At 39.3% G+C, this 18,582-nt stretch overlaps 1 protein-coding gene across 1 annotated transcript; it reads left to right on the top strand.

Annotated features, from left to right (window-relative positions):
* The first annotated feature begins 799 nt into the window (after nucleotides 1–799).
* snx19a (sorting nexin 19a) lies at nucleotides 800–8,945 on the top strand. Its single transcript, XM_029448417.1, has 11 exons — nucleotides 800–2,269; nucleotides 2,350–2,488; nucleotides 2,572–2,672; nucleotides 2,744–2,863; nucleotides 3,530–3,648; nucleotides 4,513–4,603; nucleotides 4,691–4,841; nucleotides 5,099–5,222; nucleotides 6,922–7,106; nucleotides 7,208–7,295; nucleotides 8,234–8,945. Exons 1-11 carry the CDS (start codon nucleotides 800–802, stop codon nucleotides 8,361–8,363), a joined length of 2,718 nt encoding a protein of 905 aa, XP_029304277.1. The 3' UTR covers nucleotides 8,364–8,945.
* The last annotated feature ends 9,637 nt before the right edge of the window (nucleotides 8,946–18,582 follow it).

Genomic DNA, 18,582 nt, shown 5'->3' with positions numbered 1-18,582 from the left:
CCATAGACATTACGGTAAATTTTTCTGTGTTGGTTTTATGATGTAGTTTGTGATAAAACACATTGGGTAGTGGGGCAGTAAATATAAAACAGTCTCTCATAAGCACTCAGTAGGATTGATTTTTTGATTTGCAATATTATAGGCTGATTAATTAGAGAGAAACAAATTTGTTAGGTCAGTGTTTTCAATCTATTTTAAATTTGAACGTGTCATTGTCGGTACTGTACAGTGGGAATAAATAAGTTATTTGTCTCAGTTCATACAAGCATGTTCCAAATGATATACGGCAGAGACACAGTATCAGCTCTGCAAGCATTCATGTAACAACAGAGCTGCAAAGGTAAGTCAATTAATCCATTGACAGAAAACAAATCGCCAACTATTTTGATAATTGATTAAGTTAATTTAATAATAAATAAAAAGTTAATAAGTTAGATTTTTAATATAAAATGCCCAAACTCTCTCATTCCAGTTTTTCCATTGAGGAAACTTGCTGCTTTTCTCTGTTATTGTCATATCATTGTAAGTGACTATCTTAAAGTTAGACAGTTGGTCAGACAAAACAGGATTTTACCTTGGACTGTGTGAAACTGGAGTGAATGGAATTCTTCCACTTTTCCCCAAAATGTACCAAATGATGGAACGAGAATATAGTCAGATTAATAAAATATTATATGATTATTTAGAGTTTATAAATCGAATGAAGCAAGCACCTCTATTCTTATTCTTTGTGCTTCTTATATAACAGTATATTTAATTGTCTTTTGTTCAACAGGTCACATTTCACCTGCTGACTATAATGCCTCCCACAAAGAGCTCTGATCATTGGACTTTATCAGAGGTTCTTGGGCAGCGGAGGCTGTTGGGCCTCGGAGCTCTGCTGGCATGGCTTGTCCTCTTCCATCTCCTTGTTAACGTTTGGCTCCTCTGCATCTTCACCAGTCTCTTGGTGGTTCTCGGGGGTTGGCTCGGCTCCCGTGCCATACTGGACGCAAACAGCCTTCTCCATTTGGAGCACTTTCTGCCTCTTGGCAAAGTTAATCCGCCTCTGTATTCTCCTGAAAATGAGTGGAGGTTGAACCACGAGATCCACAGTGCCGTCCACAAAGCAGTGCGTGACTTTGTGTCCTCCTGGTATCGAACTCTGCTGCCAGAGGTGGAGGGGGAGTTTGAACGTGCGGTGCGTAATTCGATGCTGGAGTCAGTGATGGAACTGAAGGAGCGTGCGCGGCGAGTGGACAGAAAAGCGCTGGTTCAAAATCTGCTTGAGCTGTATGGCTCTCACCTGCAGAGCTACATGACGGCGAGACACATACAGTCGACGCAAAAGGAGCGCATTACCCTCTGGCGGCTCTACAGTGAAGTAGATACCCCTCACCCAGCTGTGAGCAGTGCAGCTGCTGAACTCAGATACTCCAGAGCTCTCGTTAACCTCGTCTTACATGTGCTTGTTCCATACCCTCAGATGGAAACCAGGACTGGAGGTTACATGGTTACCGAACTCATCACGTGCAACGTGCTGTTGCCGCTCATAAGCAGGGTGTCCGATCCTGACTGGCTCAACCAGACCATTGTCGACATAGTCACCAGGTCCAGAGAACAACAGGACATCAATGTGGATGAGCTCCCAGCTGCAGCTGCACTATACAGATGTCAGATCCAGAACGAGTCCTGGATCACCTGCAGGTCACTGTCGTCTTCTGATCAAGCCGGCTTCACCAGCCGAAGCACCTCTGAACTTGATGATCCGCAGAGCCAGAGTACCATCTCTGAGAGGGATTCCTCGCAGAGCAGCATGGTTAGCCTGACGTCTGCTGGGAAAGTAGAAGGTTGCCACGCAGGTTTGCTCCCACAATGCAAACTGACCTGCTGTTCACTCACATCTGGCCACTTCTCCCACTCACCAAAGTCCAAGATGATTTCATTGGACTCCTTAATTCAATCAGACTCCGAAGATGACCTGACAGGAGGCTTTTGTGAATGTGGCCCTCCAACAAACTTCTGCAACGTGATGACTTTAAAGGATGATGAGGCAATCGGCTGTTTCGGCCCCCTGAAGAATCTTGGGCCGAAGGTGGTGGTGCCTGAAGACTCCCAGTGGCCAGCGGGAATAGCCCAAGAGAAATCCCCAACGTCTCTAACCTCCTGCAACTTTGATACCGCCAACATCCATGCTGCACCTATGAACATCCAAAACGTGCAAATTTCTGGTACTGTTTCTGCAATGGAGCAGCGCGGCACACATCCCTATACTCTGTACACTGTGAAGGTAATGCCACCTCCTACTTCCTGATATTTGAACATGTGTTATTGATTGTCACACATTGAGCTTCACTTTCTGTTTTGCAGTTTGAGAAAATGGCTGAAGCAGAAAACTGTGGCAGTCTGCAGCCAGCGTCCTGTCACACTGTCAACCGGAGATACAGCGAGTTCCTCAACTTGCAAACACGTTTAGAGGAGAAGCCCGAAGTCAAGAAAGTAATAAAGAGTAAGAAATTATCGTCTGCTTTAATTGATCATTGAACTTTAGTGTACCAAGACAGATGCATCATTGCAAATCATGGATTTCAGGTGTCAAAGGCCCAAAGAAAATGTTCCCTGACCTCCCATTTGGCAATGCAGACAGCGACAAGGTTGAAGCCCGTAAAAGCCAACTGGATACGTTTCTTAAAGTAGGTATTCATAACTTTTGTAATGAAATGATTTCTGTGATTCTATAATTAGATTTTTTTTTTTTTCTTAGCAATTAAGCAGTATTCCTGAGACATCCAACAGTGAGGACATGCAGGAGTTCCTGGCTATCAACTCAGATGCTTGCACATATTTTGAAAGAAGGCCTTTTGTCAAGTCAAGGATTGATAAGGTGAGAAATAATGTTCATGCTGTAGATCTTGTGAGGACAGACTGTCATTGTAAGAAACATGAAAAATGAACTAAAAGGACACTCGGAGAGTGCCAACATCCGCCAAGGCCATATCCATAAGTGAAAAACAATGCGTGCATCTGCCCCGTGATTCAGATATGCTCCAAAATTTAATGGGTTCTTCCGTGGCACATGCTACACCCTTACACCAAGTTTCAGGAAAATCGGGCCATTAATCTTTCCGTATTACTGTTGACAAACAGACAAACAAACCAACAAACTGAACCCAAAACATAACCTCTTTGGCGGGGCCAAGAATTTAATCAAATCTTAAAGGATTAGCTTGATCTTTTGGGAACGACTAAGTCTCTTTCTCCAAGATTAAAATTAGAAGAATAGTTGAAGATTGATGTCTGTTTATGTATGAATAGGAATTAAATATGAATATGAAGCTGAAGCTAGCAGCCGGTTAGCTTATCTTAGCATAAAGACTGGAAGTAAGTGGAATTGCTAGCCTAGGCTCTGTCCAAATGTAACAAAATCTGTTTACCTGCATCTCTCTAAAGCTTGCTAATCAAGACTATAGATTCAATGGAAAATGTGATCTATGTATTGTCTTCCTAATAATCTCCTGTCTTCTCTTCTCCAACTTGATTGCCATTAAAGATGATGGAAAATGCTTTAGACACCTTGAAGACAGCTTTCCCTCATCCTGAACCCCTCAGTCCAACAGAGGACCTTGAGGGAGATGCTGATGGAAGAACAATGGACAGTAGAAAGTATATGTGAGAGCTCCCAAATGTCCCAAAAGAAAGCAGCATCCACTTGTGACCTTTCATCGCAGTACAGTTCATCTGTATTTGCCCATGAGTTGTAACCAGATCAACCAAAGAGTAATTTTCCCTCTAAGATTGAGTCATTTAAATAAATATTAGAGGTTTTAAGAGAACATAACCCAAGGAGAAAAAAGCACATATTAGAAAAAATAAATCCAGTTTTTCCTTGTGCCTTATCTACTCATCCCCCAGGGTTATTTTTAACTGAGTTCAATTTTAACAGTGCAGGATGTTTAAAAAAAAATCACTACAGAGTACACTTAAAGCTGGAGTGGGGAACTTTGACATATAAATGAACGTCCATTACATTCAAGCCTTTGCCAAACGAGCTCACGCTATTCTGATTAAGCCTATCGTCGCCATGGAAAGCTCTCTGTATTTCGCAGTATACCAGAGTTTTGTGTCTGGGGTGGGTATGTGGCGACCTTATGCTGTGGCCGTTGCACTGGGAATGCATTTTTATGTCAACCAGGCAGTGCTAATGGGGCCGGAAAGGGAAGAGAGACCCCACCGAAGGAGTAGCGCCTAGGAGTATGGCAGAAAATCCTACAAGAAAAAAGTCTGTATGGGATGCTTCAGATAAAAAAAGAAACTCGTCGTTCAGAGGAAGGATTAAAGTTTAAAAAAAGAAAGCGACAAGACCGTTCCTGGGAGTGGTGGAGATGCATCTAGCTCACTTGCAGGCATACGTCATAAGGGGCGACAAATACATCTGCACTCTTGCTTTAAGAACACTTTGAATTATCTTTTTTTGTTGGGTATTCTTATGAATTTGTAAGTGTTTTGTTTTTGCATTTCTGGTTTTGTGTTCAGGAGGCTTATGTTCCCAAGCAGAAATACCCCATCTCTCAATCTACCTGACCTGCACCCTAAAGTGACATACTGCTTTAGTGAAGGCAGCGCTGTAAGTTACAATACTCTGATCACTAACACTATCTCTGATTGATAAATGTTTGTCTGAAAGTGACATTTCTTGCTTTGTACATTACAGGTCCTCAATGGCATGTCACTGTCTGGCCTGGAGAGCTTCGTCCAAGAGCAGGAAATACTTTTATGTGGGCCAAATGGGAAAGACACAGCCAGGCAGAGCTTTGAGCAGCCAAGCAAAGACAGGAAGACTTCAGGGAAAACTCACGTGACAGGTTGATATTTACACAACAGTCTTGTCTTGTTAGTTTCATCCATAATGTCAGTACGAAAGTGCCACATTCTGCAGCCCTGCAGAATCAACGTGCAGTAACTCAGCAGCACCACTTGGGAACAGCAAAACTCTACTGTGTGTTTAGTATATTTGAGAAATCTTAGTAGTGACATTAGTGCCTAGTCTGTACCATATTTCAAATGTGTTTTAAGGTGTTGCTGTGAATTTATTCTGTGTGTTTGCTGCTATGCACTGCAGACACAGCTGTGGCAGATGTTGCTTTGAACATTTTGTGTCTGCTGATGAAGGACCAGTGGAGTTGGCTGTGCACTGAAAACATACAGAAGACCATCAGACTGCTCTTTGGCACCTTCATTGAGAGGTAAGAGTTTTTTTCAGCTTCTGTGTAGTTTTCACAAGTGTTGTCCTACTGTACATACAGCTGTAACCAGTCGTGGAATGTAACAACAAGTACATTTACCCAAGTGCTACACTTAAGTACACTTTTTAGGCACTTGTACTTTACTTGAGTACTTACATTTCTTGCTACTTTATCCTTCTACTCAAATATCTTTATTTGAACTCTACTACATTTATTTGATAACTTTAGTTACTTTGAAGATTCAGATTCAAATTAGTAATACAAAGTAAAAACAACAAAGACTTTATTATGTATCATTATAGGTTTATCGATCCCTAAGTTAAATTCACAAGCTACACGGCAGTATATAAAGTAATTAATAACTCTACCTTTACCAGCTACATATTGTGTTTGACCACAACATTAGTTAAACACAATAATGCATCACTAAATATTATCCAGTAATATAATATATATAATTCTGAATAGGTCATTCTGCATAATAAATACATTTACTTTTTATACTTTGAGTAAATTCTGATGCTAATATTTTGTACTTTTAGGTAAGTATTAAGTATTTTGAATGCAGGACTTGTACTTGTAACAAGGTATTTCTACACTGACGTATTACTACTTTTATTTAAGTTAGTAAGTTAATACTTTGTCCACCACTGGCTGTAACATTTAAATAACAAAACAAACTTTTCTGACATCCTGAAGATGGCAGGTGTGCTGATATGATTTTCTATAATCACATATTTACGATAATGATCATTAAGATATTTGCAGGTTTACTGCAGTTGGTACTACTTACACATGAAAATATGTGACTGCAGACTTATTTTTCTAGCAGTTGACATTGCATCTAGGGGGCAAGGGGCTATATTTTGGGGGTTTCCGGTTAAGTGTCAATCAACGGGTAGATAGTAGAGTTCATAAACTAATATAAGCTATTAAAATGCTAAATCATCGTCAGAAAATAGTCGGTGGGTTCCGAGATTGGAATTGGTCAATTGTTTTGCTCTCCACACGGACTGTTTACCTGCATTCAACCAAAGCCTGCTCGAATGTGTTTGGTCAAAATCTTGTCCCATTGCCTCCAGACTCTTCACATGAATGCACATCTGTTTAAAGAGATTAATGTCATTGTGACTCTCCGTTATATTCCCTTCATACAGCTGAACATCCAGACGCTGAGTCCTCTTCTAGTATATGAGCCACTAAAAGGGGTTTGTAGCACACGACTGCTGCATGACATTCTCTCAGATTGTCTTTCAAAATAATACTTCTTTTTTTTAAATGCAATGTTTACGCCTCACTCGGAATCTAGAATTACCACTGGGCTTGTTATTACCACAAGGTCTGTGGGAACTGTGCTTGTCTATTCTCTAGTGTCCTGCTGTCATTAACTGATTACACAGGCCTCCAATTTTGGACTTGACATGTGCCTCTGGGAGCTGTAGGGTTCACTCAGCATGTTAGTAAATAATGTTCATGCTCCTGCAACGGTTTATAGATTTAAGAATGCTTGTTTGTGTTGCTTCCTCTCCTTGTCTGCATGTCTTTCTTTCCTCCTAATCAATCAAAGCATGTTTGCATGTACTGTATATGCATTTGCCTTCACTTGCTTCACTTGCCTTCTATACAGTGACTGATATATGGTAGAAAAAGCTCATGCACAGAAGAACACTATTGCATTAAACGACTGATTTTGTCTCAGATGGTTGGATGTAGGAGTTGCCCACCTTACCAGTGCCCCCTGCTGGGTGATTTACCTACAAGTGCTGCAGGAAGCTGTATGGCCAGGTGGTACACTGCCTGCTCAACCACGGCCAGAGCGTAGCGCTCCAGAAAGAGAGGAAACCAAGGAGCAATGTCTGGACTGTCTAATGCAGCTGCTCCCAGGTACAGTATACATTCAGATTGTAGCTGTTTGAATGCTTGTTAAATGATATTTAGATCTGAAGCCATGTTGTCCTTTTTTGATTTGTTCATTATTTGTGCAGAGCTCATCACTGATCTGCTGGGAAGTGAGAAGTACAGACTGAGCTTGGAAACCATGCTGGAGTCTTTACAGGATCATCAGATAAACAAGTGAGTCAACAACCAAGCTGTCGAGTAATCATACGTCTGATTCTGCTGTTTTAAGAATGCTACATCCGGGAGCTCACAAACTGTACAGTGAATACAGGAAATTAATTTATCTGGTTATTATATCTATATTACACTAAACCGTATAACTACTTTAATGCAATCTGTATATGTTTATGTCACAAAAATATCTGTATTTGTATTGGGATCATACCGACAGTGGGCGGGACTTGCAGCAGAAGTTGTTAGAAATGGTCTTATCTGTTTTATTTTCTCCATTAAATAGTTTTCTATTGTCATTTATACTCCTAAAACATATATCTATATGTTGAGCTGCCAACGAAATAGTGAAATATTTGAATCCTAACTTAAAAAAATAAAAGCAAACCTAAACTGAGTCTAAATTAAAGTTGTGTAACTGTTAATAGTCCTGGTGGAAATTAAAAGTGAATATAGAACAGAAGGTTAGTGGAAAAATACAAGTCAGAACTGCCTCTTGCCATATTGCATGATTCTCTTGGAGGAGAAAAATGGAGGTTGTGTTTATATTGGAAGGAGGCCCAGATTAATGTAGAGCGAGAAAGCTATTGACAAAGAAAAGGGCTATGGGGACACTATAATCTTTTTTATTTTTTTATAAAATGTGTATGCACTGGGAGGAGACCCAGATTAAAATTGATTTTGTTTTAAATGTCCATGAAAATAATAATAAATAATTCCCTAATTTAAAACAAAGCTCCCTTGACCTTTAAGTATGCACTTTTGAAACGCTCCGTAACTCCTCAGTTTCCTGTCTACCGTTAAGTCACGCACAGAACCCTACATCACACAATAATCAATTCAATACATCTGCTCTACTGAACACATAACGACATTATTGTATATTCCATATTATCCATATTAGCATCTGTTGATGTCATTAACCCTGTTTGTGTGATTAGGCATCTGATCTACTGCGTCTGTGACCTGCTGCTGGAGTTTCTGATCCCGGAGTCGTGCGACGAAGCCTTCCAAGGGTCTCTGCTGCTGAGCCTGGCCAAAGACACCGAGAGGGACAATCCTCACATATGATCGGCACATGATAACACATTGATGGATAACGTGCAGTACATGTGTATGAGGGTTGTGACATATTCATAATGGCCTGGAGTCCCTGGAGTGGTGACAACAGTCATTACCTGAATGACTGTTGTCACTGTCTAGGAGATATAAATTAATAAGTTATAAATTGCCCTTTTTATTGACATGCTGGAACATAAAGAAGAGAATTGTGTGTTTTTGTGAAACACCCAAAGGGGACACATCAGAAGAAAACAGTTGGTTATGCTGACGTGCCAGTGTATCAACCAATCAATCGTCAACTACTGTTTGTATGTGCAATTGGCTCATGGGATCTAGTGCTAACAATGTACATTTTTATTAAGAAAAAGCCAATAAGGCCATCAATAACTACAGGCAAAACAGCCATGTGGCCTGTAACTATTGCTTTTGATTTTGTTTTCATATGTTGCATAGGCTTTGGATAGAGCCTGATGAAATCAAACCTAACATCAGTGTATCATTTTCAGATTTGTATGTGAAATATGACTTTAATGATATTTATTAATCACATTGAGGTGAGCTGTTTTGATGTATAAAATATTTTTTGTTTTATTTTTGCCTACTTCTGATGATTGATATCTTACACTTCTCAATGCGATCAGTACTTTCAGCTGAGCGAAAGCACATATATTTAGTTTTTAAAAAATAGTCTTGTATAGCTTTTCAGTAAAACTTTACAATTGGATTATCACAATAAGAGTTTGTATTGGCATATGCAGTGAACTTTGAGGATCTCTCGACTCACTTTTGCCTGGCGGTCTTTGGGAACCATCCCTGAATAAATAAATTAGTCAGACCTAACATTAAGAGCACTATATGTGTGAAAAGAGTTTACGGTTTAACTTGTGTAATTTCAACCATTTACGTAAGATCCCAGACTGAAATTTCATCAATAAAAAAGTGATTTAACATAAGTGAGTGAAGATCGTGTTATATAGTCGTGTATGCTCTTTTGATGGTCACCAGCCTTTGAAAACGACTCACTGCTTCACAGACTTCAGACCTTTGATGAGGCTATACTAGTGTGAAAGATTGACACCTCCCTGCATGAATTATGAAACCAGAGTGAAACATGTTCCTTTTATATTTGATTTAAGTGGCAGATTATGAAAGAATAAGGAACAAAACCACCAGCATCTGCAGTATGGAGTGTTTCCATATGGCAATGTAACATTGTCCCCGACAACATATGAAGCCAATTTGTCTTGTGATAAAAGCAAAACTTCGCCTGTGAGCATCCTGAATTAGGCCTTTCTAATTAAATAAGGATGTTTTTTGTATTTTGTGAATATGATTTGTTTTCTTGACATGTATTTAGTCTTTTCTGGCAAAATCAAAATTCTGCCAAAGAAAATCAATATTATATCACACTGATTTTAATTTTAAAGAATAAAATCAAACAAAACATTGCATCAAACCTATATTTAAGCAAATAGGCACGTTTATGTTTTTTATGATGTTTGTTAATATAACATTTTTTATCTTGTCTGTCCATGTGGACGGGGCTAACTTTTGAACGTGTGATATGTGTGCTGCTGTGCCTGTTAAGTGATTCGAGGTTCGGAAATATTACGATTTTGCAGTGAAATTAAAGCAATGGTAGCTATTAAAATGTATATTTAACAAATCAAAGCAAATATCCATAGCAAGATATTTAAAGAAACCACAGTTGGAGGAGAAGGAAGTAGGCTACACGAAAGAAGTGAGAATGTGGCTAAATGACGCTAAAACGGCAGCAGAAGAAGTGCAAACAACGTCTTCATGGATGGAACTACTTGAGTTGCCCCCAAGACAGATCCTTAATATAATTCAAATCCTAAAAGCCCAACATCCAGTGACATCTTGCAGAGTGGAGAGACTGTTTCATACAGCACACAGCATTAAAACGTGTCTATGAACAACTTGACTTTACTGTCACTGGAACATGAGCTGGCGGTCTCGTTGGATTAAATCATCTCCATATTCTTCTTTATCACTCCGAGCCAGGCCGCATGCACCTTGTAAAGTATCACTGGTAAGATAAAACGCTACTTTTAGCTCGAATCTTGTGGTTGTTGTACGTGTTGATTGTAAAGTGCTTGATGTTGTTTGTTTAGCTCTGGTTGGTTTTTCTTTGGCTTTGTTGTTTAGGTCTGTACATCTCAGCCTTTTACGCTGATATCTTATCACAGCCTGCAAAGTGCATGTATATGTGCCTAATATATGGAGCCTGTGTTTCAGATCTCGTAGTAATATAGATAAATAAAATAAATATGACTGTTAATGTTGTTGTGGTTTCACCTCATCATCATGGAATATGTAAACTATGAAAAGCAACATACCTCGGCCTGTCTACATTTCTACATAAGCAACGGTTAACACATTATCTATTTAAGATTATGATCCCTATATGATATACAGTTTAACTATAACTCTGTCAGACGTGAGCGAACATCACCTGCACCCTGCTACATTACATTTGAGTTGTTTTTCCCCTTTTTGTAGTTGTTTTGAGTCTCTTCGTGGTTGGTATGTGTTTCTTTCAGTGACATTGTGTAGGTGAAGGCCAGGGGACGGGGGGCCTGACCTGGACCTCTGTCAGGTCGACCCTTTCAGTAATCCATCCATTTGTTTAGCTATGTGTCCTGTGCAGAGAGTTAATGATGTGCCAGCATATTGCAAACACTAGGTCATCCACTCTAAAAAGGAAAAGGTTTTAACCTTTAATTAGACAGAAGTTAAGGCCCTGTCACACATATCCGTACGACAGAAACGCATACGAAAATTTGTCACAGTCCAAATACGTCCAACTTTTCATCGGATCGGATCGGAAAAGTGAACATATACAGATACGCATATCTAACCTATTGATAGAGTATCACTTACTAATACAAAATGTATCAGACGAATACCCAACAAATGCATAACGTATACAAAAATATGGCGTATACAAAATATCAGCAACACGCTGGTGTACGTTGATATAAGGTAAGGTATAAGTAGTATTCGTTAAGAGCTCGCTGTGTTATGCTGGGGTGCGTTGTTGAACGCTGATGTTTTGAGTGCTTCATAAGATATGCAGACGTTACCCTATGTTAACATTATGCCTGACGACGGAGTAACTTATTAAACGTGTTTCTACAGTACAGCTAGCGTTCAGCATGTTAGCCGTTCTCCAGCATCAGCATGACGTGAACCAGATGGCACTTTTCCAGCTCCGTTGGCCAGACACTCTGATACGTTTTAAATAAGTAAGTTTATGTCATACGGATATGTGTGACAGGGCCTTTAGCAAATGTTTCCCCTCTGCTTTGCGTTCTCTAAATGCATCGGAGATACAGACTGTTGAGACATAAACCCTTTGATGACGTTAACTTTGTTTGTGAGAGAACATTGTTGTTCTCATGTCAGGTGTTCCTGCAGGCAACAGATTATATTTATAGCTGCTGTACCACAACATGTTGACCACCTTCAGGGAATATTAGATTTTGTTTTCGAGGTTGTCAATAGATGCTGTAGGAAAACTGATGTTTCTGCCAAAATCAATAAGTCACCTGATTGCAAACAAGCTCAAAATGTTCTGACGCAGTTGGAATCAATTTAAAGTTCAAAAGTGTTTGGTCGGTGCAGAGATAAGAAAACAAGCAGTTTTGTCAAAAATACCATAAACAGTGCATAGGTGTCATGTCCTTATTACTTAGCTCATCTATAATGATGTGTTTTAATGCAAAGCATTTTTCTTTCAGTTCATTGTTGTGTTTCAGTTCCTGGCTGTATGATGCAATGGGTGCTTTGTGTAACAAATATACTATAAAATGCAATCTGTGTACAGCGCAATACAATATTCCTGCAACAAATACTATCATTGTGAATCTTGAAGAAAAAGTTACATACGGGGTGGACACAATAACAGAAACACCACAATGCAAGAATCATCTAACCGTGTTGTTTTCCACATGTAAAAACTTGTGTCAGATGTAAGTGTGTAAATGTTCGCCCTTTGTTTCCACGTGCAGTTCAGAAGGATTTCATAAATTGGATCTGAGGAACATTTAGCACAAACCACTTCCTTTCTCATGAAATCATGGGCTGATACTGGCGGGCTCCCACCTCCTGTCTCATGCTTTGGGACTTCACTGGTAACCAGAGGAGACAAAACGCTGAAGCTGCATTGATGGTGGCCCCATACGTCTCAAAGTCAAAGCAGCTGTGTTTTCAACACAAAACCCTCAGTGGGACACACATCTGTGAAAACTCTGACTGCTAAAGTCTCAGATTTATCAACTACTAATAATGGATTAATTGACTCATTCCAACTGTGTTTAGGGATTTATTATTTATTTGATTTAAAAATATCTTACATTTATTTAATTTAGTTAAACAATGAAACTCCAAGATCAACACTTGAAATCATTTTCACTGCCTCATAGTCCATCTCTAGCTGAATTTGGAGAATGCTCTGTGAATGTGAGGACGCTATTATTACAAAACAAGATTTTTTACCAAGGCTTTAATCACTATTTGGTTTGTAAATGATTGAGCCTTTTTACCATCAATTAAAGCCTTTGCTTATCCCCAACAATCATAGATATGTCACAGCTGTAACCTTACATATCAAAGATCTCAATACTGTAAAATGTAAATTTGTCTCAGGTAGCTGGATTACTGGATTTGGCCTGTGATGGACAAAATGTTTGCAGTTTCTGGATGCACTTTATAATCCACCGCAGAGATGCCTCCTTGAAACATCATGATATTAAAGACATACTTTTTAGCCATGCTAGTGCCGTGGCTTTAGATATTGTGATGTCTGTTTGATGGTCGGTCCACCATCTTGGTCCAGACTGAAATATCTCAACTATTTGATGGATTGCCATGAAATGAATATCCACATCAGGTTGAATCAATAACTGTGGTGATCCTCTGACTTTCCATCAGGTCCAAGACTTAATTTGTTCATCACTTTGGTTTATAACAAAATACCTGCAAAACTAATGACATTCACATTAGCAAATGTTAGCATGCGAAGACCCCAAACTAAGATACAGAAAGTGGTAAACATTATACCAGTTTAGCATTGGCATGTCTGCCCCACAGCCACAGCCTGTTCACCCTGCTGCAGTCTGGCAAGCGATACATAAACATCCTCTGTCAAACCACCAGACTACAGAGCAGCTTCTTTCCTCAACTCATCCTTTGTTTTGTTGTTTCTTGTGAAGTATTAAGGGACTCCAACCTTTCACATTTCTGTGTTGTAGAACGACAATGACTGAACCTTGAATGTGGATGTTGTGTACAACCTCACGAGAGCTGCTCGCATAGCTGTAGCTTAATCTGGTTTTGTTTTTATAATACTACTATTATTAGTAACCTACTGTATATAGGTAGGTGTTACAGTTTGTTACAGATTGTTAAGTGATACCACAGGCTCTGTATATTTATATTTGTGATGATATATGTGGATTGCGATAAAACACAATAAATTGACCGTGGAGAATTTCCTCACTGAGATAATCGTGAATACTTCACATGAGTTACTTGACAAAGCTGTCTAGCTCGTTATCATGGTTGAGAAGTGAGATATAGAGCCTCTTAAAAAAAAATGCAATTAAAAAAAATGTAATCCCAGGAAAAAGGGTATTTTATCTGTGATGCAATAAAAATGTTTCTTGAATTCTTTTAAAGGAAAGTATGTTTGTTTTTGCGCCAGTTTTAAGCATATTTGAATGATTATTGGGATAAAATTGTTGTGAATTGCAATTATTTTGGCCAGGATAATCATGACATGAAATTGTATTATACAGTCCTTTTACTGTATCCATGGGACTTTTATTCTTTATACTGCTGTTCACTTTCCATGCTTTTAAAAACTGGTGCCGATATACCAATGTATGTAGAGTAATGACTGCAACCAGAGTCGTGTTGCGGTTTGTTTCATAAAATGCAAATCTGACATTGTTTTACAGATGATCATTATTAATGAGTCACTGGTCTTGTGTTACTGCTGGGTGTGTTGACACTTGATCCACACCGATGTTTATGTGGCCTATTTATTCACACTATCTACTGTCTGTATTCAGGCCATGAGGGATAATGTTTCTTGCTACTGTTTTAGAATATTTGGTGGACTAATTATTAGCTAAAGCCTTAGAAGCAGATGTCCGGCCTGTTTGGGTTGTGGAAAGAGTCCGTCCTCTGGATGGAGCTCACAGTGTCCCACATCACTAAAGAGATTAATAAGATGCTGCTCTTGATGGTGCCCAGAGACATGCACCATTAACATGATGTTATATTTGGGGTGTCAGCCAAAGGTGACACTTTGCTCACTGACCACAGTGCTGACAGTCCAACTAAAGCAGGCCAGCAGCTGCAGTATCATAAAGTGAGTAAGTTTAATGGGGGAATTCCATCTTTAAAAGACGAATGTACATACTCCTGCACGTGTGCAGATGTAGCGATTACTCAGAGCAGAGGAGTATCACCAGCTGAGGTGTGTATGTGCTTCTTCTGAATGTCGAAGTGAAACTATCTTTTCCATCTTGCAGTTGTTCTCACAAAGCGTCATTAAAAACAGGATTATAGTTCTTGGCAGATCACCAGTGTTGTCATTTATAATAACATCCGACAACAATGTGGGAATATGACTGAATATGACACCGAAACATCGCCTGGTGTTAGCGTGCCTAACCGCTGATTCTAGCATCTGACCTTTTTAGATGAAGACAATCTGGTTCCCGTTAGTGGTGTGTCCTCTGCTGCTCAGTGCAGATGTGCAGTGAGGCCTTCAAGGAACTCTGACACCCCGCCTCAGTGCCCTACTTCCATCTACTTAGACTGGAAAAACTCAGATGACCAAGCTTTCTGGAAAACAACAACATATTTCGCATAAATCGCAATTCGACTTTATCCAATTGCAATCATCCCTGCTATTCTCCACCCCCGACCGAGGTTACTTTACTGTTTAGCCAGTAGTTTGGGTGAAAGAGAAGAAGTAGCGTGAGAGTATAGGTAGACCGAGAGGTAGGCAACTGTGCTCGTGATCTGTGGTGTTATGAGATTTAAAAATTCAGTTGCGATAAGCAGAGGGAGAAACATGAGACGTGCAAGTGTTGACCTCTTCCTGACCTCACCTTGGGACAACTGTCTGAGTAAAACCATCCGTCACTTTTACTTCTGGTAACTTCCTGCTTATAATGACTCTCGGCCTCTTAACAAGTTCCTTGAAGGTTTCAAGAGTTTCTGCGAGGTAAATAATAGTAATAAGTCAATCTCCACATATTCTTCATACATGTTTTAAAATCATAAAACAAAAAAACACAGCTTAGTGCACACAGAACCTTTTGTTGCATGTTTGACTGGTCAAGCTCCATTCAAACATCCAAAATGTAATTTAAAGTGCAACTCTAAATTTGAGTATTTAAAATAACAAATGAAGAATAATTCCAGTGTAAAATACAGAATATAACGCAACACTCACTGTAGCCTACCTGTATGACAGTTGTTGACAGATGGCAGTGTTTCCCACAGGATTTTGTAAGACTATGGTGAACATTAAAGTTAAATACATCAATATGGTGCAGTTTAGCTAAATTAAGAGGTTAGATCTATGAAGAACGTTGTGCTCTCGTCTGGTTAATAATGTTGTGCTCTATAAACAGTTTAATCATAAACACATTGGTTACATATAATAGGTGTACACATCTAAAAAACACACACACACAAACATGTACCCACTGTCTGCATACAATTTTGCACAAAACTCTATCTTCTGTATATTGTATGTACATACAGCCTAGTGTTTTATATTTATATTTCCTTATACATCGTGTTTCCTTGTAAACAGGGTTCAGAGTGTTGCGATTTGTGAATTGTGATTTCACAGTAAAAACACCCACAAAGCAATGTAAACGAGTCGGGCTCGGTGTTTTTCAGATGTCGCCACAGACAGGGGATGCCATTAAGGTCCATAAATCCAGACTGAAAAGTTGTCAAAAGTTGACTTTACTACTTCAAACCTGCAATAACGGATTTCTTTGGCCACTTGGGGAAATAAGCTGTGAACACAACATTGAAGTGTCATCACCTTTTTACAGTAAGCAACATTAACATTAATTCAAATAAATATGGCTAAATATGGCCATTAAATGTTTTTTGTCAAAACAAGAGCAGCCGGCTAAATTAGCTTAGCACAATAACTGGAAATGGGTGTAGACAGCTAGCCTCGCTCTGTCTAAAGCAGTCTTTCTCAAAGAGTGGTCTGTGAGCGACCGCTAGTGGACCTTAAAGCTCCCAAATCAACTCTTTCCACAACCCAATTCTAACATTTAAATTAAAATAAAGTATTTCTTAAACATATGCTGCACGATTTTTTTATTTTTTCCGTACAAAAAAACAACAGAGAGATTACCAATTTTTTGGCCATAAGTTGCTGGTCCTGGCCAAGATATAGTCCATTACATAACTCCCAGTAAAATTCCAAATTGACATTTTTACACTTCAGTTTGTTTACACATTAAACAAACGAGCTACAGCGATACCTTTGACCGTGCCAGGCTAGCTGTTTCCCATCTTTATGCTAAGCTAAGCTAGCCGGCTGCTGGCTTTAGCTTCATAACTTATGTAGCTATGAGTAAGAAGGATAATATTGCTGTTGTTTACATTCTTCCTGATGCAAATAAAATAAACACTACTGTTTTTGTTTTGTTGAATAAGTGTATTTTGCTGAATGTTGAACCATTGTTCTTAATGTGATTCTGTGCAGCTGAAGCATTTGTTTGCCATAGTAGTCATTAAGTCACCAATTGGGTATTCGTACAGAGTCCATTTGTTAGAATTGTTCTGTAAAAGACAGCAGTAATTTGTTTAGTTTTTTTCTATTTTATTTGCATTATGTTTTCTCCTCATGTATATACTTTGATCTATTCAGCTAAAGGCTGTAATATTATCTACTAAACCAAAGTCATACTGCATTATTTTCTATGATTACAGATCTTCAGTTATATGCCAGAGGACAGCACTGCCCCACCTGTCCCTCCCACGCGCATCACCACGAGAAAGCGGCAACCCATCACAATTTCCAAGCGGCCACCTCGTGTTTATCAACCTCTTAGTAACGACCTCTTACGCACAGAGAGTAATTACCACCCTCTTTTGTCTTGATAGTCATCATCCTCCACTCATTAAGTGGGTGTGTCTCCATCCTCTCACACACTGTGGCAGAGACATTCGGAGCACCATTAGCTTCTCCTTCCTCCGTTGATGTTTATTTTATTTTATTTATTTATAAAGAACAAGTACAGAGAAACTTTGACAGTTGCAGAAGCAGTGTCAGATGTACATTTACAGAATTGACTGAAGTACACAAATAATGACTAGTGTCAAAGTTGTGATGGCTGTTTTTGACCTTTTTTGGACATTTCATAGACTTGAACCAGTGACTCTGGTTCCCAAGTCAAATCCACATAGACTGAGCTATGGACACCCTGGTGAATGCAAGTGTAATATTCACTGAGTTTAGCTCTTTTTCAGTCTCCACCAACTCCTGAAAGAAATAATGTCTATGTAACTGCTAAATGCTCCACTATGTCTTCCAAGCTAGTGGCTAACTGTCTGTCTGCTGTTTGCGAGGTAATGTACGTTGGGTTTCCAGTTAGTGTTTTTTTTCTTCACAGAAAACAGCTGCCTGCTGCGGCTGGCAACTACGCTATGAGTCACTATAAAGCTCCATGAGGCTGAGGGGAGCTGCAGATTCTGGTGATAATTGTGAGCAGGTTAATCTATAAGCAACCCCTTTCACATTACATATTGTCATTTAATAAATGGTTATATGAACATCGATTATAGCCACTTTAACATGAAAACAGATGTTTTTGTCTCCTTGGAGCTCTCATGGGATGGTGCAATGTCCTTTTGTCGTGTGGTCTTTCCATTATTTTGTCCAACGTTACGTAACTGTCACCAGTTTTAGAGACCTGTGAGGTAAAAACTGACCAAAGAATGTCCAAAAACCAAGCACTTTTTTTTTTCATCCCCTGAAGGGAACATTCTCCTCTCAGTCCTACTTTTCCACGTCAACTCAGGTCAGTAAGTGCAGAGTCGCCCTGGAGGTGCTGCGGGGTCAGTGTCTTGCTCAAAGACACTTCAGCAGGCTGAATGCTGCTGCCACAGGGATTTGAAACAAAGTTGCGTCCAGTTGAGACTAAACTTACTC

Source organism: Cottoperca gobio, chromosome 14, assembly GCF_900634415.1.
Source record: "Cottoperca gobio chromosome 14, fCotGob3.1, whole genome shotgun sequence".
Lineage (NCBI taxonomy): Eukaryota > Metazoa > Chordata > Actinopteri > Perciformes > Bovichtidae > Cottoperca > Cottoperca gobio.
Note: the sequence above shows the minus strand (reverse complement) of the source record. Positions and strands in the feature narration are given on the sequence as shown.